Genomic DNA, 25,263 nt, shown 5'->3' on the forward strand with positions numbered 1-25,263 from the left:
CGTACTGGGCTCAGTGGGACTCGCTGACGTTAGTCAATGGTGTCATCAAAAGAGTTTGGGAATCTGCTGATGGAACATCCAATCGCCTTCAGCTGATGTTACCGAAGGTGAGAGTTGCTGAAGTACTGAAAGAGATGCATAATGGCGCTAGCGGATCTCATCTTGGTGTCAATAAGACTCTGGAAAAGGTTCGTCAGCGGTTCTACTGGTTCAGATATAGAGAGGATGTAGAGGAATGGTGTCGAAGGTGCGACATATGTGCGGCAGCAAAAGGCCCTCGACGCAAAACTAGGGGTCTTTTGCAACAGTATAATGTTGGTGTTCCATTCGAGAGGATCGCAATAGATGTAGCAGGCCCATTTCCTGAAACCAAGAAAGGAAACAAATACATCTTGGTAGTCATGGACTATTTCAGCAAATGGCCAGAAGCTTATGCCATACCAAATCAAGAAGCTATCACAGTGGCCGAAACACTCGTGGATAACTGGATCAGTCGCTTTGGTGTACCTAATGAGTTGCACTCTGACCAGGGCAGGAACTTCGAGTCCAAAGTTTTCCAGGAGATGTGCAAGACACTTGGCATCGAAAAGACTCACACGACAGCTCTCCATCCGCAATCTGATGGGATGGTGGAGCGATTCAACAGAACCCTAGAACAACATCTGTCTAAGGTTACTGATGACCGACAAGACGACTGGGACAGCCATATCCCCATGTTCCTCATGTCATACAGAGGATCCGTTCATAGCACCACAGGATATACCCCAGCGAAGATGTTATTTGGTCGTGAGCTTCGTCTACCATGTGACCTGTTATTTGGGATTCCGAGAGATACGCCAGTGTCTTCAACTGAATATGTCACCAATCTCCGAAGACGATTGGAGAATGCTCATGTATTGGCCCGCAGAAACATCAAGACCAACAGTGACCTGATGAAAACGAGGTATGACAAACGGGCCAATACGTCGGGGTTCCATGAGAATGATCTAGTGTGGCTCTATAACCCACAGAGACGAAAAGGCAGATCCCCGAAACTCCAAAGAGACTGGGAAGGTCCATACCGTGTCGTAAAAAGAATAAACGACGTGGTCTACCGGATACAGAAAAGTCCACGGTCCAAGCTGAAGGTTGTCCACGTTGACCGACTCCATCAGTACCGTGGTGAAATAGAATCTGTTCGGGACGAACAGATCTAAAAAGGGGGCAGTGTTACGAATGAACAGTGACAGGTAGAGGTCACTATGTGTGACCCCGGCGAGATGACACAGCACCGAGTGTTATCTGGAATCTATGCATGTAAACAAAGACAGGATGGGACGTGCCTCACGTGTTGTTCCAGAGGACGAACAGATTTACGAAAGGGGGCATTGTGACAAATGAACAGTGACAGTTAGAGGTCACTACGTGTGACCTCGGCGAGATGACACTGCAGCAGGCATCCTCTGGAATCGACATGTATAAACAACAACAGGATGTGATGTTTCCTCCCATGTTGTTCCAGAGGGTACTAGCAGTGTTTTTGCAACAATAGACAAGCGATTAGGGACTCTTTATAAACCAGAGATGTTCATGTGAAAAGAGTCAGTACAGTCGTCGATACTGTTCTCTACTGTGCGAGACAGTAGAAGAGAGTGGACTTGAGCCGTTACAGTCGATACAGTCGATGTAAGACGTATACGCTACATGTTACAGTGACGAATTGTTATAGTTATAATTCAATAAAGTTATTTAAAGCTGAAAGTTGAGTCGTCAAGTTCTTTGCAGTGTTTCTTTTATTTGTGTGCCTAGTACATTTAGCCAGAAAATCAGAAATACGTAACAATATTCTTGGCCAAATTGTTTCAGTAATCAAACTAATCAGAGCTAAGGGAATTAACTACAGGTAGTTCCTAGAAGTACTTAAAGATGTGGAAACAAAACATTCCAATGTTCGGTACCAAAGTGGTATCCGCTAGTCTAGCATGGGCAAGATGGTATTGAGAATAATATATTATCTTAACGAAAAAAGACATTGACTGTGACTACTATTTGTAATGAAGAGTGGAAGACAGACTTCACTTTTTACATCGGCAATATTGCAGTGGATTGCTTCCACATGAAATGTATGTACATGTTAAATCTTTTCAAACAAAGCTATCCCATTTCTCCAGGCAAGCAACTGAAAACAGGTTTGGCCATTTTCCTATTGTTGAAAGGTGAAACTAGTTATAGTGAAATGGTTGAAAAGTACAAGACTTATTTTGGATTCCTTGATCGTGAATTCGAAATCAAATTTTAAAATGTCAAAGAGTTGTGGGACCAGCTTTAAATACCCTCAGCTCACCATTTGGTGCAGAAGCTGATTCAGCTCAAGAGGACATACCTCCAAGCAAACTACGACTCTAAAGAGAAGTTCCTGTCAGTTCTTCCGCGGGAGTTTTATGGGTGCCAGAAGCTGTATTTCCACACTTTAAAAAACAACAACTTTGCCGCTAAACTTTCACATTATTTGGATCCACGTAGGCCTACAAACATGAACAATTCTGTTTTTCTCGTCACAAAATAAACACGTGTAATCACAGGTCTATGTAGACTGAATGTAATTTGACATCAGTCACAAGGATAACAACTAGTAAACCAGTTCCACAGTTCCGGAACATTATGCACGAGTGTAAATAGTTAAATAATTCACGTGAAGTACAACTGTACATTTGTGGTGAAATGTTGATGTAAAAAAAAAAAAAAAACTATAGCAAAATGTTTACAAATGTTCGCAAAATTAGGGCCTAAATTCAGAGATGGCTCTTGCAGTAATTCTTCAATTGGGAATGTTAAAAAAAATTAAATGTAAATGTATAAAACAGTATAAATGTGAATTAATAGATATATATACACCGTTAGATAGTGTATTTTTATTCTTTTAATTATATATTTCATATTAATTTATGCGGACCCCCATTCCTAAAATGTGTTTAATGAGGCCCGCGATAGAAAAAGGTTGCCCACCCCTTATTTAGATCGTATATTACATGAGTTTTTATAGAAACATTGTCGACAAAAAAGAAAGAGAGGTGAGTAAAGATTCCACACATGTGCTCTATATACACAGCAATAATAGAGGAGGAAAAATGGTCTAGATGATCATGCATTTATTTCCATAATATGTCCAATATAATTGTGAGAATAACGAGATAAAGGAATAAAATCATAATAACCATCTATGGGATCAAATGTAATCCTCCATAATAACTCATTCCCCGCTATGCGAAACGTGTATCCATGTCAAAGCACATAAAACACCAAAGCTACCCCAAAATCGATGACGTCATTTCTTGTTTCTCGTCCAGATATCGTTTCTAATATCAAGAGCGTTGTTTATAGTGTTTGTTGCCGGTGCGATTTTCGCTTGGCGCAATGTGACTTCACAAGTCCAGTGCAAACAGTATCCCGGGAACATTAATTAGTATGTACAAATTTGTTCATTTCTTTCACCCAACACGAGCGCAAACACATTTTTTTTCCCGCCAGCATAGTGTTACACGACAGGAAAAAAAAAAGGGGGGGGGGGAAACAAACGAAATGAGCAACAGATGCTAGATCTGCAGCGTCTTGTGTTTCAACCCTCAAGTTGTCACCCCCCCCCCCCACCCCCCTCTGTATCTCGCCCTCCTGATAAACGATAGCAGTTGATTAAAGGCATCAGCAGACGTGAAAGGAGGACGTCAAAGGAGCGACAACTGCAAAAGGGAACGGGTGAAATGGACCTTTGATTGCCCGATAGCAGACGACCAAAATGGAAGTCAAGATGAACACGCGCAGAACATGTGCGCTAATATCGTCCCGTATATCGATTGAGCATCCGATAAAAATTGATTCGGGTCTAAAATTACTGTACAGAGGGTCAAATTCAAAAAAAAATTATTTCAAAACATTACAAAAAAAGTTGGTACCTGTCAAACCTTTTCAGGTTTGTATTTCATAGTTTTGATTTTTTATGTGGTTTTGTTTTTGATTTGCAATACCTGTATTAAAGTGTATTATTTTTAAGAAATATGAAATCTGGTTTTATATTACGGTATTTCTTTTTTTTTGTTCAATCAATAGTCTTATAAGTCTGCATCTCTCTCTCTCTCTCTCTCTCTCCCCTTGTCTCTCTTAGTCTTTCAAGTTTTACAAATCTCTCTCTCTCTCTCTCAAAACTCATTATACTGCAATGCTGTTTGATATTTTGACGCGTGTGCTAATGTTAGGTAAAGTATCATTTCACGGACATCATTAAGTTATAATTCACTTTAAATCCCTCCAGGGGACCAATGCCTTTTAGCTCATCCTACGCAAAGACTGTACACAAGGTGATACTGATACAGGTCAACATGACATTTGGTCACTATCATTGACGAAAATGTAGAGGATGACCCCCGTGTTAAGTCAAGGGTTAAAATGCCCCCAGGCCACTATTTCATTCCTCTGTAGACGTTACCCTCTTGTTCTTCCGAGGGCTAAAATGTATTTACTACCTAGCATGACGCAGAACTTTGCGTTTTGTTATTGAGGTGTGGGCCACGTTCCTCGTATTCCAATTCCAATTATCACGTGGTCTTTTTATCTCGCCATTAAAATGTGCCCCCGTCCGAAATTGAACGCTCGATGTCAGCTCGGGTTCTCTCGGAGACTTCCCAAGCCAAACAATCCTTTCTTTTCGACTTTTTTTTTTTTCAAGTGAAGAGAGAGAGAGAGAAGAGAGAGAAGAGAGGGAAGAGAGAGAGAGAGAGAAGAGACTACATTTCCGAGCACTGCACGGGTGGGCTAAAATAACAAGGTTTTCCAACACCTCGATAATAGACCTTTTTTTTTTAAAGCCGCTTATATATACAGCGCATACAGCGCAAACTGGGTGTAAGTTTGGCGGAGATTGTTTAGACTAAGTGGGCTGTATCTAGCAGGAGCACTCTACGATTTAGTCTCTCTCTCGCTCTCTCTCTCTCTCTTTATATCTTCAAATCACAACAGAAATAATACACAAGATGTTTAACAAAAAATGGGAACAATTTGTAGTTTTAAGACATCGACAAATTTCAGCAGACGAATTAATGAAATCCAAATATTTTTTAGACACAGCTGTAGAAGAGAAAAAAAAAAAACCAACACTTCATTAGGTGTCTAGGAAACAAAAATCTGACGTGCTTACAGGTGAGCTGGGTTTTTTTGTGTTTTTTTTTTTTTTTGTAAAGAACCTTTGCACTTATTTTAATGAAAGATACAAAGACGTATTTAGAAAGGAAGTGGAGTTGTAAATTGTCAACACTAAGAGCGCACGTCAAAGGTGAAGGACGATGCTTGGGTCATCTGTGTGTTGAGCTCGCGCGCGCGCGTGTGTGTGTGTGTGTGTTGAGCTCGCGTGTGTGTGGAGCTCGCGCGCGTGTGTGTGTGTTTCTGCTCGCATCCGTCTGAGAAAGAGGTACGCAGCGAAGTGATATGGTATGCATCAACGTGATGATATGCATAGAGCAGAGCCCAGTTTACATCAGACTTACTTGAGCTGGATACTTTCCACTAGATCTGGGTATTTAGAAATAAAGTGCAGCGGTATTTGTTACCGTAACCACACATACACAGGCTGAACCATGCATGCAGACAAAGGTTCAAATCACACTTGCCCAAATTTAAGCCACATCAGCCCACACAGGTTGAAACCACGCATGCACAAGTTGAAATCACACATGCACAAGTTGAAACCGCACGTGGACAAGTTGAAACCACACATACACAAGTTGAAACCACACATACACAGGTTGAAACCACGCATGCACAAATTGAAACCACAGCATGCACAAGTTGAAACAACACATACACAGGTTGAAACCATACATGCACAAGTTGAAACCACACATAGACAAGTTGAAACCACGCATGCACAAGTTGAAACCACACATACACAAGTTGAAACCACACATACACAGGTTGAAACCGCACATACACAAGTTGAAACCACACATACACAAGTTGAAACCACACATATACAAGTTGAAACCACACATATACAGGTTGAAACCGCACATATACAAGTTGAAACCGCACATACACAAGTTGAAACCACACATACACAGGTTGAAACCACACATACACAGGTTGAAACCACACATACACAAGTTGAAACCACGCATGTTTACGCCATTTGAAACCACACAAGCCCACACAAATTGAAATGATCCACAGACAAAGGTATTTGAATCTACATTAACCCACTGTGTATCTACAAGATGCTCAATGTTCTATTTGGACATTAAAACGTCATAATAAGGCTCTCAAAAAGTTTTTTTTTTATTCCATTTGCAGTGCTAGACACAAAATGTCTCCTTTCAAAACTCAAATTACCTCACTAGAGCAGAAGAAGCAGCAAGAGACACGCGTGTGTGTGTGTGTGTGTGTGAGTGTGTGTGTGAGTGTGTGTGTGCTTATGTCGTGTGTGTATGAATGTGTGTGAGTGTCAGAGAAAAAGAAATGTCAGAAGCATGGTAAGGTGAGAGAAAAAAAAATTGAGACCATTGTAACATTTAATTAAAGAAAAATGCACAGGTGGCGCCCCGTACCCTCTCTTTCTGTTCCCTAATTCAACACCAGCCTATATTTCCCAACCGGTAGACTGCAACTTCCCAAGGGAAGTAACCTGTTCTTTTTGTGTCTCAGTAAGGATTAAAGAGAAATAACTCCGTAATGTAATTTTTGCACATAGTTTAGAAACCTGTGGTTTTTTAGTGCAAGTTGAAGAAATATGGAGAAGGTTGAAATGGTTTAACTCCCTTCTAGTTCCACAGGCACAGCAGATGATGCGACATTTTTGTTTCAATATGATTTTTTTTAAAGTGCATTCTTTTAAGTTTGAATGTCGCATAAAGAAAAAAAACCCAGATGAAGTGGCTATTAAAATTCTACCTCCAAGTGGTCGAGTGTCTGTGTACGATCTATGCTTCCAGACTTGACATGTCAAAGTTACCGAATAAAACGCAATGTTTTGGCGCCCATGATGTTCTTGCTTCTCTGATAACTCCTGTCGAGGGTGCACACTTACTGACCCAACTTAGCGCATTAGATAAACTCGCCAAATACACATGCAACAGCGGCACCCTATCACACGTCCCGCCCCTGTGTTCACCAAATATTTACACAACACTGACAAAGCTGACATTCTCTTGCTGTATTAGTATTGTGTCTACTCTAGACACCTTCAACGAGGCCCGAGACTCAACTGTGAAGTTTCGAAAATGGGGTAGTTCCGGATCTCTTCTCAGTCACGTGGGTGTGTTGTTTACATTAATGACCTCATTTGTTTCATTGTAATTTAAACATGAAAAATAGTCCAGATCTAGACATCTTAAAGTAATAAAAAGTATGTTACAATAATTCACTAATTTTTATGATTATTTAGTAAGTCTACTAGATCTAGGCTAGCACTAAATCTAGATCTACATCTTATCCTAGGAAGATATTGCCATTATTGCCATGTATAACCAGTCACGTGACTTTTTATGAAGTAGGTCAGAGATTCGGAACTACCTCATTGGTGAAAGGAAACCTTAGGGTTGGACTAAAGTAGAGAAACAAGGATATACATGGAGGCATAACTAAAATTATAGTAAAATATAGAGATTAACTGCACGTATCCAGTTGAAATACTGTATTCTAGCTATTGAAATACTTTATTCTACCTCATGACATACTGTACTGTTGAAATACTGTATTCCATGCTCCAAAATCTATTAAGTTGCAACTAGAGAAACATGCTCGTGTAGTGTCGCCAGTGAATGCCAACAATGTTCTTCAAAACTACATATTGTGATAGGCATTGCCATTGTTGATATTGACTATCTGACTTCGACAGATTACTCTGGGTTTCTTGTACGGTTGTATTCGAGGTAATCAGCTAACAAGTAACAAGGCCTACACATTTAACAATTAGGAAAGACCAAACCGTTATACAAATACAGAATGCGTTTAGTATATAAAAGTCCACAGTCAATGTCAGTAATATCACGTTAATCCTCTGACGTCCTAACACCAACTGACTATATTCGCATAAATAATCTCTAACCCAACTAAGTCGTGACGTCACTAAGTGTCGCGTTCAAAGTCCGTCAGCTATGGTGCGTCTCTATTCAAACTAATAATACTAAGTGTCTCACAACACTCAGCGAGAGGACCAAAGAAGAGTGGGCCCGAAGCACCCTAATAAAAAAAAATAATAAAAGAACTGTACGTAGAGGTGCGTGATCTGGAACCCACGGCGAATTTCATCTCACATACAGGCATAGTCGGTGACCCGTCAAAATAGTGCGGACCAAATAGCGCCGACAAAATAGCGCGAAATTTCCCGACAAAATAGCGCCGACAAAATAGCGCCGACAAAATAGCGCGAAATTTCCCGACAAAATAGCGCGGACTTATTTATGATGTGTATAAAAGTGCCGGATTATTAGTAATTTTATGTCCTGGGCATCATTTTGTTAAGGTCTCTATCTTTCAATATTTATACATCTGAAATTATGCCATATTTGCAGAGAACGAGAGTACTTTAAATTTTATATAATTTGTATTTGAATTTGTATGACTATTGGGAGGACAGCTATATTGGTCGCCAGAGACGACACCGCAGAGTGACTCCAAGATTTCCGAAAGAATTATGGAATGTTAGAGATCGTGTGCAGGACAATCTACCACGAACAAACAATTCAGTGGAGGGATGGCACCAGGCATTTGCAACTGTCTATTGACGGTCATCACCCTAATGTGTACAAGTTAATCTCTCACTTCCTCAGAGAACAGGAGAACACTGAGAACAAGATTCTGAGGTACAATGCTGGAGAACGAAGTAAAGCTGCAAGCAAGACAAAGTACCTCCAACTTAACAGACGACTTGAAGCTATATTGCCAATGTACGGAAACAAGTCAGTGATGGAATTTCTACGTGGCATTTCCTACAATTTAACATTGTGAAAGTTTGTGTTTGTGTGTGTGTGTAAATTTGACAAGTATCTTTGATTGTTTTCGAAGTACACTTTTATAATGTAAATAAATGCAATATTTTGAAATAGTTCTTTTTACCTTATTATGATTTTGCCTATTTATGTTTTAAGATATCAAAGTGTTTCCTGCAAAATGACTAAAATATATTTTTTCTGCGCTATTTTGTCGGCGCTATTTTGTCCGCGCTATTTTGTTCGCGCTATTTTGTCGGCGCTATTTTGTCCGCGCTATTTTGACGTGGTACCGGCAAAGTCATATGAACCCTTCAACATAATAAAGAAAACGCAAAAGAAGCAAAAATACATCTATTACTTGCCCCATTAAAATTCAAATCCTGTCAACTGCCAACACTATCTGGCGTTTACTTCCCTAATATACAGAAAATAATTGGATAGAAAGCCGAAAGGTATTTTAAGTAATGTGTTATGTCTCCTGGCGATAGCGTCACAGAACAGTTAGTTTGATGGCCCTGATACCAACAGCCAGTGGAATACTGAGATGTTTTGTTTACTAACAGAAACAATCAGGAAGTTTCTGTCATGGCGGCAATAAATTCACAACTTTCTCCAGGAGGGAGCCAATTTAGTTTTACACCAAACAAAACAGTCTGACATAGCAGGCTAACTCAAAGATCAACATTGTGAAGTCAGAATGTAAAAATAACTTATTGGAAATTTCCGATCCTCGCATTTATAGTTTACTTTCTGCTTAAACTATTTGTTTAAAGAAGACTTAGTTACAGGGTGTTCAAAGTGGCGATATACAAACGTACCATCAGGCTTATAGCACCTTGGAAATTGAGCTGAAAAGTTTACAATTTTCGAGTGTGTGTAAATGTGTGTGTAAGTGTGTGTGTAAGTGTGTGTACATTGCAGAGAGAGAGAGAGATGATAGTGATAGAGATAGAGATGATAGAGATGAGAGAGAGAGAGAGAGAGAGAGAGAGAGAGATGATAGTGATAGAGATAGAGATGATAGAGATGAGAGAGAGAGATGATAGTAATAGAGATGAGAGAGAGAGAGTGAGAGAGATGATAGAGAAAGATGAGAGAGATGAGAGAGAGAGAGATGATAGTGATAGAGATGATAGAGATGAGAGAGAGAGAGAGATGATAGTGATAGAGATAGAGATGATAGAGAAAGAGAGAGAGAGAGAGATGATAGTAATAGAGATGAGAGAGATGAGAGAGAGAGAGAATTTTTCTTCCTCGTAAAGCTACAAAATAAAAATCCACCACTTATTAAAAGAACAAATTCAACAAATGTGGAAGTTTTATTTGATTGAATGGTTTCACCTGTCTGTTAAGCAGTAGGTCAGACCGAGTGGGGTACATCTGTCCAACGACATTAGTCATCTTATAAGATTGAGAACCTTGAGCTTCTGCGTATAACTAGGGAAAGAGCTAATTCAGCTGATGATGCCCCCTTTGGTAAATTTAGCATACATATATTTTCTACGTGGGCCCGACTCTATAATAAGTTGTATGAAATTGAGTCGATTTGAAGAAATGGGGTGTAGAATTGGTCCATCCAGGAAAGACTAAAAAAAAAAAAAAATCCAAGCAACGCCTCTGAAAGTGCATGCATTAAGTAAGTCTAAACAATAAAAAATCTTAAATGATCCTACACATGGTGACTATTAAGTCCTTGGACGCAGAATGACAATACAGAACACACAATCTTCGTTTAGTCCGTGATTATTAACGAAAAAATGAGCGGGTTGAATCACAAGCTGCACTCTTGAACTTTCTGTGTCTGCATCAGTGTAACGAGGGGGACGTAATGAGAAGGGGAGGCGCGGTCGAGAGCGTAAATCAACTAGAACAACCATTCGTGTCAGAAAACATAAAAGACCCGAAGGTCGCTGTGTAGATTGTAGGTTCGTGTCATCTTCAAAAAGGGGAAGGGGGAGGGGGCGGGAAAAGTGACAAATAATGGTCATTACTAACACCACTGTCCGGCCCGCTCAACCTTGCCATCCTTCCCCCGTCCTCTACGCTGCGTGCAACATATTATAGACCTAGGACCTCTGTGGCACGCGGTATGATCCAGACTGCACAAAGGTCAAATGTTAGTAATTTTATGGCATTGATAAGTTATGAGAGAGAGAGAGAGAGAGAGAGAGAGAGAGAGATGGGATGGGATGGGTAAGGCTTGCTAGAAGGAGGGACGAGAGCCATCATGATTCCACATGGGGTCGTGCGTTGACTGAGGTCAGTCTCAAAACTCTGGGGCTGGGAGTGCAGTGGTTGCAGTCTCCGGGTAACACTTAACTTAATGAGGCCTTTTATAATACACAATCAATAATACAGTAGTTATATAAATGATATATTTTTTTAAACGTCTGCTGTGAAAAACCAAAAAGAGGGGAGATAACCGTAGTTGTAATATTTCCTCTCAATTATGCAAATCGGTATTAAAGGTCGGGCGAGAGGTACACTTTTTATAAATAGCAACTTGCATCACCAGAGGCCTAAAACTCTTAACTCTTTCTCTCCGTAATTATTTACCACATTCTGGTGGAATCAACGTTGGTATCGTCAGTTAGGAGAGAAAGAGTTAACTCTGACCTTGCTCGTGTCCTTGTCACGTTCACGAGATGTGAGTGTCTGTGTAATTGTATTGCAGCCCACGTGTGCAGAAGCGTGAGTGTGTGTGTGTGTGTAACAAAAATCCTGACAAAAAATAAATCAAAAGGACGCATGACCCGGCGTATCTTGATGAGCCTTCACTGGCCTACACCTTCGCCAATCCCATAGTCTGTTCACCCGTTTGGACACCACACATGTCGACAGTCTTTCTCCATTCGTCTTTTGCCTAGAATAGAACCTCAACGACAAGCTCGTCCATTCTTTCCTGTTGTCTTCCCATCGCGCCGGCCTCTTCTTTTTTTCTCCTGGTGCTGTTCCCTGGAGGAAGGCATTGGCAAGCTCTGAGGACCGTGTGATAAGGCCATAGTTTAACCTTGCCTTTTTTTTATTTAACAGAGGTCAGCAAGTCATCGTTGGACCCGATTGATCCGTCTCGAAGCAGGAGTCTGCAGTCTGCACACAACACACACAAACATTGTAAAAAAAAAAAATGTTGCACGGAGATATCCTTGTTTTATAGATTATACACATCACAAAGCAGGCGTTCTAATCGAGCTTGAATTGTATATATATGTCAGTGAACGAATCAGGTCAGCAAGATGCTGGACTTCTCTCCTGCGGCCAAGATGTCTATCTGTTACACTCAATGAGGACATCTACTCCCCATCAGGTGCATCACCTACCTATATTCTTTCAGTTCAAAATACAAAAGGATGACGACGACCGGGGCTAGATACCGCTGATAGAGCACAGTACAAAGTTATGATAAGTTATGCTGCATCTAGCACGAGGGGGGCGCGAGAGCGCTACAGCCTCGCGTGTTGTGAGAGATGTGAAAAACTGATACGCCATGTTTCCCCGCCCCTGCCTCAAAACACAGAAACTAGACGGTGTAAACAAAACAAAACATACCCCTTTTTTTTTTTCTACTTCCAACGTCTCTCCCCAGGTTCACACCAGCAGACAGCAAAATAATAATAACAATGTTCTTTGAGGGTTAACTCTCTTTCAGGTTGAATGAAATGAAGGCTGGAGAGAGGGGAGGGGGCAGAAAGAACGAAGGAAGGGACCCGTTCGAAGCTTGAATATTGTAGGGAAAAAAAACAACGTTTGTTTGGGAGGCTGGGGAGGGGGGACACGCTCCTGGATAGGTGGAGATATAGCCTTACAGGACTGATAGCTCGTGGCTGATTGTGAAGGTCGATGATTGCCAAAATTGAATATAGTAGAACCAAAGGGTCCCCCAAATGTACACATGATGGGTATGTTTTAAAAGGTTATGATGTGTTTATAATATTTATTATAAGATTTACAATGTCCTACCCACTTCTAACACCAGTTTTGTCTTAACACCCATGCAATGATTCGAAAATATTCTGATATTGGCGGTTTGAGAAACTCTGCTGTGAAATCATATTTTGGGTATGCACGTAGCACAAAGAGCTAGGTGAGTGATGACGTGACACTCACAGCGCCTGATTGAATGATTGTAACAGGATTGTTGATGGCTTCGTGTAGGATAGTTGGCGAGAGATGTTAATGTTGTGTATAACAGATCATTTGTTAGGGAGACATATTCTACGAAAAAACAAAATTGAAAGACCGACCAAAGGTCACAGTGCTAATGCAGGCATGTACTAGCTCTAGTAGAAAATACAGTTTGTAGATCCCAGTGGCCTGGATGTAAAGTTAACTCGCCTTTTTTTTTTTATGTCAGGTCAAAAAGAGTCGATAGTAATAAGAAATATTTGTCTTGTATCAAATGATAGCTACTTTACTACCACAATGCTTTGCAGTATGTTTCTAATTAGAGATTTTCATCTATGGCGGGAAAAACGCTCTTGGCGTATATCCGGTGTACAGAATAAATGGAGTTGTTGATAAGCTAGGTGTTTTTTTTACTAAATTATTATTTTTTTGCACTTTCTAAATAAAATTGTCAAAACTCTTCCGTGTGTAATATTATTATTATTTTATTTTATATATTTTTTAAATAGTGTAGTTGGCAAATTTAGCGTCCTTGACATAGTTTAGGTTATCTTTAAAATCTTAAATAGTTTACAAAACGGAAATTCATTTTACTGTTGGTCTATTTTTTTTTTTGTACCTTGGAGTTTAGGTGGTATTGTGGTATGGTGGTATTCAGCAACAAGTGATAAGTGATAGCGAAAAAGTAAACATGAAAATTAACTTGTTGCTAGTCTTTGAAGCGACTCCTAAAAAATTGCAAGACTAAGTAGCTTGATGGATGAGCAATGAATCATCGAATATTATCTCAATAAAACAAACGTTGACAAACAACAACAGCATCAGATTTGGATGCACAACACAAGACTAGGCAACGAAATCAATCTTCAAGGAATTGTATGTACTGAAACCCTTTCTAAACGGTCTTACTGGAAGATTTAAAGTGTAACAAGTCTAAACCATAGGGAGATGTTGGACCGACTCCAAAATCATTGTAATTAACAAGTACATTTAAAAAAAAAACAAATTTAAGAAAGAAATTACAGGTGAGAAAACCACAGGTGAGACCAGGACAGGTGAAACATATACAGCCAATTAATTATGTTTTCCCTCAATATTTGTGAGATAATGCTTTACGAGTGTATGCGTTAATATTGTGTGTTTAAAAAACATCTACATTTCGCTGCAGTAAAAACAAAAAACTAACATTACTCTCATCTTTTCAGAAGACCTCCTTGAATAGTATAAACTAGATAGGCTGTTAGGTTTAGAAACTTGTCTTTGACTCGTAGCTAACTAACCCAAAAGCTTACTTATTTAAAAAAAAACTCTGGTGGTTTCCAGAGGCGTAGTGAGCAAAACGTGCGGCCGGGGCAAGGTACTTTATTGGCTCCCCATCCCACGTTTACCATAAACATATATATGTATAAATATATATATATGTGAGTGACGCCCCCCTGAGGGTAGCGCCCGGGGCATCGTGCCCCTTGTCCTCCTCCTCCCCCCATCTCACAACGACTATGGTGGGTTCTTTATGCAATCAATTATTGATAGAGACTTTGCAATTACACCTGTCTCGTGCCAATACCGCTAAGATAATATCTGGACTCTACCTGGGAGCAGACGATTTTCTAGCCACATTTTTTTCCAGCATGGATTTGTTTCATTTTCGTTGTTACTACCGTGGAAGCGAGCCAGAACATTGGCAACACGGCCGGGGGGGGGGGGAGGGGGAATGCAAGCTTTGAAAAACTTCATGTGACTGACAAAAAACTCAATGAGAAAGTAGGATCAAACGAAATGGCAGAATAAACCACTTCAAAAATCTTCAAAGGAGGGGGAAAGAGGAATGGCAGGAGAGAGGGAGAGAGAGGAGGGCGGAGAACGAGAGAGAAGAGAAAGAGACGAGGAAGCTAGAAAAAAAAAGGAAAGAAGGTAGAAGAGAAATAGAAGCAGGAAGAGACAGGGAGAAAGTGATAAAGAAATGTATATACACATAGATACAGAGAAAGGTAGAAAGAGGGAGAAAGTGAGGGAAAGTGTAAGAGAAAGAGTAAAAGGGGAGAAAGACAAGAACTGAGGAGATTGACAAGAGAAAAAAAAAAAGAGAATACTTAATAACATCAGTGAACTAGAGAGTCTTAAAGAGCATCACACAAGGGAACAGAACAAGTTTTTTCATATTTTGGGTTCACATTTCCCCCTTTACGCGGTTATCACAATATTTTCATTTCTGCGCGCCATTCTTTGCGTCTGCTGCACGTCTGCCTGCACTGAAACTCTCCAAACATTGACCACACAGACGTAATAAACCAAAGATTAAGGGGGGGGGGGGGCTGTACGGTGGGAAGCAGGGAGTCTGGGAATGGCGAAGAATGGAGGGAACAAGACCCGTCCCGCACACTTCAGGCCTGTGTGAAATCTGAGATAATAAGTTATGAAATACGAGAAGTAGAAGAACGCTTTCAATAAATCTCACTTTATCTCTTTCTTTTATCTCTCTTTCCTGGCAGTTCTTTTTAAGGCTTGGTACGCATTTAAAACAAAGTCATTTCTATAGAAATAAATTGATATCCTACTCTATTTTTGTTTATGTGTTTCTTGTTTTATTATCATTAATTAGCTGTCGGTTTTATTGCCGGTTTAAAAAAATGAAATATGACAAAATTTTAAAAAAAATATGTTGCTGATATAAATCAGTTTAGAGTAAATGAGTGAATCTATTTTATTTGCGTTGATTAGACTAGACAATTTTGTACAATAAATTTCAGTTAGAAATTAATATGATAATAATAGTTCTGAATTATGATTTATTTGTAGATTTATTAGTCGAAACTATATCTAGTTTAGTTATAATAAAGTACTGTTACAAATGTCCTCTAAGAATTAAACTTTCCTCTCAGGATTAAAATGTACAATTTTCACATCAAAATAGGATGTCCTGTCAGAATCAGCAAATGAAAAGTGGCTCCAGCAAGGAATGTAGATACATTTAAAACGTTTTGATTCAGCGACCGAATTAAAAACAAACGTTTCGTGTATTGCAAACAAACAGCCAAATATCTCCTCAGTTTTCCTACTACTAACAATAGCAACCAGTACAAGAACTGAACCAGAAACATGTGGTTAGAATTAGAATTGCACAGGATAGTAGGCCTACGTTTTGATATTCGGCCGGAGCCGGATATGACAGAATAGTAAAATATATTCGGCCGGAGCCGGTGCGCCCCTAGTTAGAATATACCTGGCTCTACCATTTCGCCACTGAGACCATATTTGGTGTCTGCACTAGAATATAATGATCAATGTCTTACCTGCTCAGACTGAAGACCTGGAGGCACCCAAGCAAACTCCTCCAACGGACACCCGCTGTCGTCGTCAGACGTAGAATTCCTCTTTAACTCCCTGGTGGTTCGACTGGCTCCTCGAGACCCAATCTCTTCGCTGCCGGTGGACATATCGTGGACTTCCGGTGGACACTTGCAGTGCCGACAGATTTTTCTGTAAAAGAAATCAGAAAGTACGTCATAATATAAATTGTCTATTCGCTAGGCAACATTTTTTTTTCAATACAGTTTTCACAATCAAAGAAACTGGTGTCGTGTGTCATCGAGTGTCACGAGCGACGACTCGCCACGAGTAATGAATTGTCACTGTGTCAAATTTAATTGAACATTTTTTGAAAGCTTATATTTTAAGCCACGACAGCTTGACACTAGATGTACAAAGTTCATACTGAGAGAGAGGGAGAGAGAGAGAGAGAGAGAGATAGAGAGAGAGAGATACAGAGAAAGAGAGAAGGGGGAGAAGGAGACACGAAGTTGAGAGACGAAGAAAAAAAGTGAGAGGGGGAGAGACGAGCAGAGACAGGAGAGAGAGAGAGAGAGAGAGAGAGAGAGAGAGACAGAGACAGAGACAGAGACAGAGACAGAGACAGAGAGACGGAGATAGTAGTAAAGACGAAAAGAAGATGGGATTTATTTTATTAATAAGAATTGGTTGACCAGTCAGGTTTCTCTGACTTAACATTTTTTTGTTATTGTTTCTGAGAAGTGTGTGTGTGTGTGTGCGCACGCGCGCTTTGGAGGGTTAAAGAGCTAATTTTTTTTAATCTTAATTTTCTCTTTGCTAAAATAGCAATGCAACTCTGAGGTGCAGGACACTTAGAAGACTTTTATGCCCACATGTAACACTCTTTCCAAGCCAAGGGCTGTTTCAAATTACGATAAGGAATTGCCTGAAATGTTCCTCATTACACGCTCCGTGTTTTCATTACGCCAAACATGGCGCTATTCATTAGCCCTACACGCGCAGTGGTCAATGAATGAGAAGCACCGAGCGCCTTCAATCTAACCATGTCGGCATTACACGTGTACAAAGTCAACTGGAATCCATTTACGATGTTACTGTGTACGTAATCCAGGCGACTTCGATCCTGGCCACCCCTTACTTGTACGAATATTTACTCGTCTGCTGCCTCGGGTTATGAAAATCTCCACTCGCGTTCGACCCAATATCATTCCTACACTTAGCAAAATCATTAGAATCGAAGATCTCTTGACTCGATTCCAGATAAATTTCTCCATCATTTCCAAAAACTCGTCGGTTCAATCAGCCTTTCCAAAATATCGCTTGAGGAGAGGTAATCGGCTATTCACGGTAATCCAAGTCCCCATTTTCCTATTCCGACTAAGCAACGAAAATCTTCAGAAACGTTCTCTGTCATTTTTATTGGTCGGTTAAGAGGCTATTTCCAGGCATGCGCAGTGATGAACGCGGGCTAAATTCCATTTTGTTTCATAAGCTTGGCGTTTCGGCGTGTCGTGTCGTCCCGTTGATTGACCGTTTTACACCGAGAACACGTCATCAGTTTTTCATCTCGGAGCTCGGGGCGGTTGTGATGTTCAGAAAAAACTAAGGAAATGATTTAGCTGAGCGGTTTAGTTCGTGCCCTCTCGCAGCATAGACGCTAGGGGGTCTTTTTTTTTTTCTCCGAGTATTAAATCTAGTAACATCGAACACTCCATTGGACCTTGTGAGATGGTATATCAGTTGATGGTAAACAAAACCATCAATTGATGGTATATCAGAATAATTCAAGTCGTATTAGTGTCACACGGGAACAACATTTTTACACTATAGATTACTGTAGAGAACGATACATGTTTATGAACACTATGGTATCGTGTGAGAACCACAAAACTGTATGCAGGCTATGATACAGTGTGAGAACCATAAATGTCTGTATAATTTGGTATAGTGTGAAAACCACTAAAGTGTGAGCAGGCTACGTTACAGTGTGAGAACCATAAAATTGTATGTATAATTTGGTATAGTGTGAGAAGCACTAAAGTGCATGCAGGCTACGCTACAGTGTGAGAACCATACATATATATATGTATAGTTTGGTATAGTGTGAGAACCATAAATATGTATGTGTAGCTTGGTACAGTGTGAAAATCACAAAAGTGTATACAGGCTGTGGTATAGTGTGAGAACGATAAAAGTGTACGCAGGATGTGGTATAATAGTGTGAGAACCATAAAAGTGTATGCAGGCTATGGTACAGTGTTGAAAACAACACATTGCAGGCTACGGTACACCATAAATATGTATACATAATTTAGTATAGTGTGAGAACCATAAAAGAAGATGTATGTTGTGAGTGACATATAAATTGATTGTAATAAAGTGTCTGTAGGAGAAATAATAGTGTTATAGAAATTTGTTTACGAAAGCAAGACTGTTGGTTTAAATAAGTGTTTCCCAACCTTTTTCCTTAAAAGAACACTCCACACATTCTGAGTATTTAACAGAACATTTTGATATTTTTTTTTAAACGTGATGGCCTACTAGTTTATTATTTCAGTAGTTCGTGGAACACCTATTAAGGGCTCGCAGAAAACTAGGGTTTTGCCCAACATAGTTTGGGAAACATTGGTCTAAATAATTTAAAATATAGGTTAGTGATGTCCTTGACATTCATTCATCATAGGGCTAAATCAGTCTACATCGAAAGTGAGGCGGGGCGAAGAGATTTCGTCAAACAAACACGTGACACCCCCAAACCTATAAGATACTCTCCAATCTAAAGGTCTGTATGTTAATGAGTTGTGAAGCAGCCATTGTGATAAGTTCACATAGGTGCACAACACAAGTGCTGAGAGGTCGATACATGCATAGATGTAAAGTTCGTGTATGAAATTAAAATAAAAAAAAAAAGATTCGATCACGGATACAACACAAAGATCGGACTTGGTTTACCTCCATAGGCACAATGGCAGAGCAATTTCTAGATAGTCGCAGTAGTACATGGTGTCATGAGCAATCAGTTGGGCTGCTGCTTTGGTGGGCAAGCCGTGATATTGTTGAATTCAATTGTTCATACGGTAGCATCAGTCATGTCACCAGGCGAAACTTATCAACACTTGGTGTCCGGTGTATTTTTGGTGTACAAGTATTCGAAAAAAGTAGGCCTACTTATTGACATGAAAGCGTTTAAAAATAATTTAACATCTGACCGTCTGACCACACAAACTATTCATCTATGAAAACTGACATCAACTAACTATGACAACTGGCCCCATCACCTATCCAAGAAAACTGACCATATTAACTAACCAAGAAAACTGACCATATTAACTAACCAAGAAAACTGACCACATTAACTAACCAAGAAAACTGACCATATTAACTAACCAAGAAAACTGACCACATTAACTAACCAAGAAAACTGACCACATTAACTAACCAAGAAAACTGACCACATTAACTAACCAAGAAAACTGACCACATTAACTAACCAAGAAAACTGACCACATTAACTAACCAAGAAAACTGACCACATTAACTAACCAAGAAAACTGACCACATTAACTAACCAAGAAAACTGACCACATTAACTAACCAAGAAAACTGACCACATTAACTAACCAAGAAAACTGACCACATTAACTAACCAAGAAAACTGACCACATTAACTAACCAAGAAAACTGACCATATTAACTAACCAAGAAAACTGACCATATTAACTAACCAAGAAAACTGACCATATTAACTAACCAAGAAAACTGACCACAAGAACGATGCATCTATGAGAATACATCCACTATCAACGATCTAACCATCTATAATATATGAAAACGTCACATCAACTATACATGTATGACCATATTGACTGACCACATTTGTTTTTTAAAAAAAGAGAAGGGGGGGGGAGAGAATTAAGGTTAACAATGAACACAAAATAATATATTCAGATCTAAGACTACCCGAACAAGAGTTCAATATTTATAAACAAACGTGACCTATATTCCTCAAGGAAGAAACGATGGCAACAATATTTCAATGCTCTCTTAGCAACAGGGGACGTTACTCTCAAGCGACTGGACTAATTTATTTCATTTTCCGTGTAATCAAATCTCACTTGAAACAATATTGAAAATCCGAGTACGCTGGCGCTGCCGGGGAACTGGACACGATAGGCACCGGTCCTTGCTGACCACTCAAGTGCCACGTCGGCTTCTAAATCGATGGGTCTGAGCGGCTGGGGAGGAGGCAAGCTGGACGTCAATTATTGAACAGGCCAGCAACCTACAGTCATGCATTTAATGTGGCGCTCAAAGCAGCATAGGGGAAAAGAAAACAGAATGAGTGTATTAGCGGAGCTCACTCTCTGATACTGATTTGGTCACGTGATAAAACAAGTGTCCCAAAAGAGGCGGGAAAGACAAGGAGAAGGGGGAAAGGGAAAGCATTTTATTGACAATCATGATTGCTGAAGCTGTCTGCCAAAAGCAAACAATCCACGAGTTTTTGGTTGTCTTAAAGTTGACAATGATAAGATTACAGACACAGGACTGAAGAGTGGGGCGGGGGGGGGGGTCAAGAAAAGAGCGGGAAGGGTTGGGTGTGTCATGAAAGCATAAGTTTGGGAGGATGATAATGCTGAGAGTGGACACACGCTTTCGATTAGGCTGATGAATGGAGAGACAGTGACGGGAAGGAAACTTGAGAGAGAGATAAAATTAGTGCACGAATGAATGAAAAATATTTGCACACTCAAAATAGAAGAAGGAATCCCACAATGCCTTCAGTTCTCTCAAAGACTTAACTTTATGACCAGGAACGGCCAAAACGCTAAGTCGGATTTTCTTTAAGATTTAAATGTTTCATGAAAAGTGAGAGAGTATAATCGATTTTTTTAGGGTTGGAATCCTGTGGGGAAAAAATACGGATTTTGAAAAAGTCTTTGATTCCACCTTGGGATAACTTATAAATATTTCAAAAGATTTGTTCAGTGTGTAATCCACACAAGCTACTGATCACCCACACACACACAAACCAAACCTACATTTCAAGACAGTCACCTGGAAAGTAAGTGTCCTACAATTTACAAACACCTTCACTGCTCTACACCAAACTATACCTACCGCACAGTGCCGCCACTGCTATCATTAGATTTGTATCAAAACATGACAGTAAACATAAATGCCAAGAAAGTTGCCATTCAACAGAAAAGACTTACATCTATAGCTTTACAACATAAAATCCCCACATCTTTAGTGATCAGGCATGAGCTATTTCAAAACCTTTGAATACCTTAAAATACTTAACAAAAAGGTAATTAACTTTAGCCTAGATATGGCATGCCAGTTAAGGATTGTTTTTACAAATCTGGAAATGACATCATCAATTACTGTATTTTATAGTAATATCTAATCTTATACACCGATAGTAATGACGCAACTTAAATGGCGTATAGAGAATAGTTTGGCGTCACTTAGCAACATAATACACTTAGATCTTCAACGACCTAGATACTAACTAATCTATCACCCTTCAACCAAGCTTCTTTTCTTATTGTGTTGGCGTCGCTGTCACAAGCATTTGAAGTACATTGGTATACCTTGAACATATATCCAAGACTTACACAGAACATCGTAATCAGAATTCAAATGCGATAAAAAAAAATAATGCACAAATCGTCATATTAAGAAGATAGCAAAGTGAAATAGTTATCACTGTTACTATAGTTACTTCCTAAAAATAAGTCTAAAATTAGAACAGCACATGACATATTCTAAACAAAAGGAACTCGTGTCTATCACAGCAAAATCTCAAATTCACCATTACACAGTATCGAAGGCTAACAACTAACGGGGAAAAAAACAACACAACATTGGTTTAAAACCTAGCGATATTGCACAATAAGTACACTGATATCTCAATGTTTCCTAATAAACGCAAAAAGACAACATCCACACAATCAGAAGGTTCCAACATTCCGTGCAGTCCTGAATGAGCCTATCAAAATAGATTTCAAGGTTTCCTATATCCAGACGAGCTCCCACAAGAAAGAGAATTTGATAACAGAAAACAAGACATAAAAAAATTTGTGTCAGAAGCCGTTGGAAAAAAAAAAAAAAAAGATTTCTGGTTTTGTCGCTGTCCGCTCCTTGCCTGGCGTGTCATGTCTAAGAGGGGGTGGGGGGGGGGGGAGAACGCTGATATCTGGCGGCCAGTACAGATGGACAGACGCAGGAACTCTTGGCGGTTACACAACGGGACAATAGGCGCGTGCAGTATAGCATTTCAGTTAGGGATAGCCCATAACGTAGCGGGGGTGATGCGGGAAAGAGCGGGGTAGGTCGGAACAAGACATTCGATGTCATGAGCACTTTTTTACAATGGAAAAACGATGAAGATGTGCATATTGGTAATAGATGTATGTAGTCTAGTCTAGTCTAGTCTAGTCTAGTCTAGTTTAGTTTAGTTTAGTTTAGTTTAGTTTAGTTTAGTTTAGTTTAGTTTAGTTTAGTTTAGTTTAGTCTTAGTTTAGTTTAGTCTAGTCTCTTCTAGTCTAGTCTAGTCTAGTCTAGTCCAGTCTAGTCCAGTCTAGTTTAGTCTAGTCTGACTAGGCGTTTCCAAGGTACACATCTCTGTGTATGTATGAATAATGTACTGAATAATTCATTACAATAGTTTATACCGAGGTGAACTTAGTAATCGATACCAGAATAAAGAAACAAAACGTTTCTATATTAAGGAAATAGAACAATTCTAGAGTAAAGAGACAAAACGATACTAGAGTACGGAAACGACTAGAACGATACTAGTAACTAAAGTAATCAAACAAGTGAAATCGCTGTGTTAAATTTAAAATTTGTCGTTTGCACATTGACCTAATTTGGGAGAATAACGTCGGATTTTAAGTAAATAATTTATTTGGTAGAGAACAAACGCAAACACACACACACCCACAATGCAAATTTAAAAATGAACACCAATAGTTTCTGGGCTATGTTGTTAATTAAATGAGTGACCCCCAAACAGACTAAGGAGACCCCCCACAGACTAAAGTGCCCCCCACCAGACTAAAGTGGCCCCCACCAGACTGAGTGATCCCATCAGAGCGAAGTAACACCTGTTAGAAAAGCATTGTCAGTTCCACTCCACACACTGAACCAAAACACGTGAACCTTATAAATGTTCAAAACGTGAACTTTTGACAACTATTACCTTGACCTTCGTTAGCGCCTGCGACTGCCGGAAACCTCCAGACCAAATGAAATTATCCTGTCAAAAAAGAGAGATAGGAATCTACCAACATCGAATTGGCCCAACAATGGAGGTGACTCCGTTGTTCAATAGTTAACATCCGCAGGTGTCTAATGCTATTTCCACGAGCGGGCAAATTTAATCTACTAGCTCGGTACCATTTTCACCACTTGTTAGTTCCTCGACTGACGTACTAAGCCCTGACGAGTACCAAACATAAAAGAGAAGGGGTGAGTGTGGAGCACGAGGGCTGATTCAATTAAGTTCCTGTGACCTTTGGACAGACCCACAACGGACTAAGACAATTGTCTTTCCTAATGAATGTGAGGGGTAGCCAATCAGTGGACAAGTCCCAAAGTACAAATCAACTAAAAAAAAAATTGACCACCAATTGAAATATTTCACTAAATATAACAGCAAACAATATGTAATATACCTAAACAAGGTAGACTATCCAAACCTTGTGGTATATACCTAAACAAGGTAGACTGGTAGACTATCTGAACATATACATATTGTGTAATCATTTTGATATGTGATATATTGGAATTTTGGCACATCGGCACAATTTAGGCCATGTTGTGTCCTGATATTCATATTCCGCATCTCAATATAGAGCAACGATGTGATATACTCCTAATTGAAATGGGAAAAGCATATAATTATTCATTTAAACTGGCCGAAAACAGGAGTAGACGTCGATAGTAGAGCGTATATCGACCACCGTCAAAAACAGTGTTGTCAGCGTTGGTTGAGGCAAAAAAATGTAGAGCACAGATAGGACTGCCCCTCAAGTACAGCACTCCTCCTTAATCTCCCGACTCGAGGACCAGCCTAATAGTTAGTACCACCAGCATTTAAATTTGCACACTTCGGTCTAAAGAATTAGGTAGTTCTATAACGAAACGTGCGTATTAGACAAAAAACAGTGCGGTGCGAATAGGTTTTGGTGAGCATGATGACGTCAGCGATGGATGACTTCACAGAGAACACACACACACACACACACAGACAGCGTGAATGACAGTATGTATTGTGGTTTTATATAGCACTGTCTATTGTAATTCTCAACTTAATTTGTTTTTTAGCGGCCCCCGATTGGGGAAAAGACGCTATTAGTTTTGTGTGGCCTGTCTGTCCGTCCGTCCCGTTTAGATCTCAGAAATTAGAAGAGAAAATGAAAATCGGACATTATGATATTTTAGATCAATCAAAAATCTGATGCAACGGCTGCTTTTTCTTTTCCGAAAGTGAACCATCTAATTTTTAAAATTGTATATGGAAGCAGATTTTTCAAAAAATTACACCACTTTTCAATGAAAAACTTCATGGGAAGTAAGTCTAATTAAAAAGTTCACAAGCTTCTTAATTAATAAATCAAGCTTCATTCATAGATTCGCGCATTGGTACAAAAAAAATGCATCTAGGTCACGACTGAAAAAGTATCAATGGATCATTATAAAATTGATTTTCCATTAATTAACTAACTCATGGAATAGAAAACTGATTCAAATGTTGTTTTTTAAAAGAATTTTAATACGAACTTCGTTTCAATTGTAAGTTTAAAAAAATCAAAAACTACTCTATACCTCGCAGTTTTCACACATCCTCATTAGGCTATACACTTGACAACAATCTAAATTA

The 25,263-nt window shown here is 39.5% G+C and overlaps 1 protein-coding gene across 7 annotated transcripts in view; it reads right to left on the reverse strand.

Annotated features, from left to right (window-relative positions):
- Positions 1-25,263, reverse strand: part of LOC106070364 (prickle planar cell polarity protein 3-like) — a 169,711-nt gene that overhangs the window by 68,757 nt on the left and 75,691 nt on the right. For 6 of the 7 annotated variants that reach the window (XM_056026334.1, XM_056026336.1, XM_056026335.1 and 3 more), the window contains one exon: positions 16,373-16,559. In XM_056026334.1, the coding sequence (XP_055882309.1) occupies positions 16,373-16,559 (187 nt within the window). Of the gene's footprint in view, positions 1-16,372; positions 16,560-19,322; positions 22,475-25,263 lie in introns of those variants that run through there. The other variant, XM_056026339.1, reaches the window with a different exon arrangement.

This window comes from Biomphalaria glabrata, chromosome 4 (genome assembly GCF_947242115.1).
Source record: "Biomphalaria glabrata chromosome 4, xgBioGlab47.1, whole genome shotgun sequence".
In the NCBI taxonomy this organism is placed as follows: Eukaryota; Metazoa; Mollusca; class Gastropoda; family Planorbidae; genus Biomphalaria; species Biomphalaria glabrata.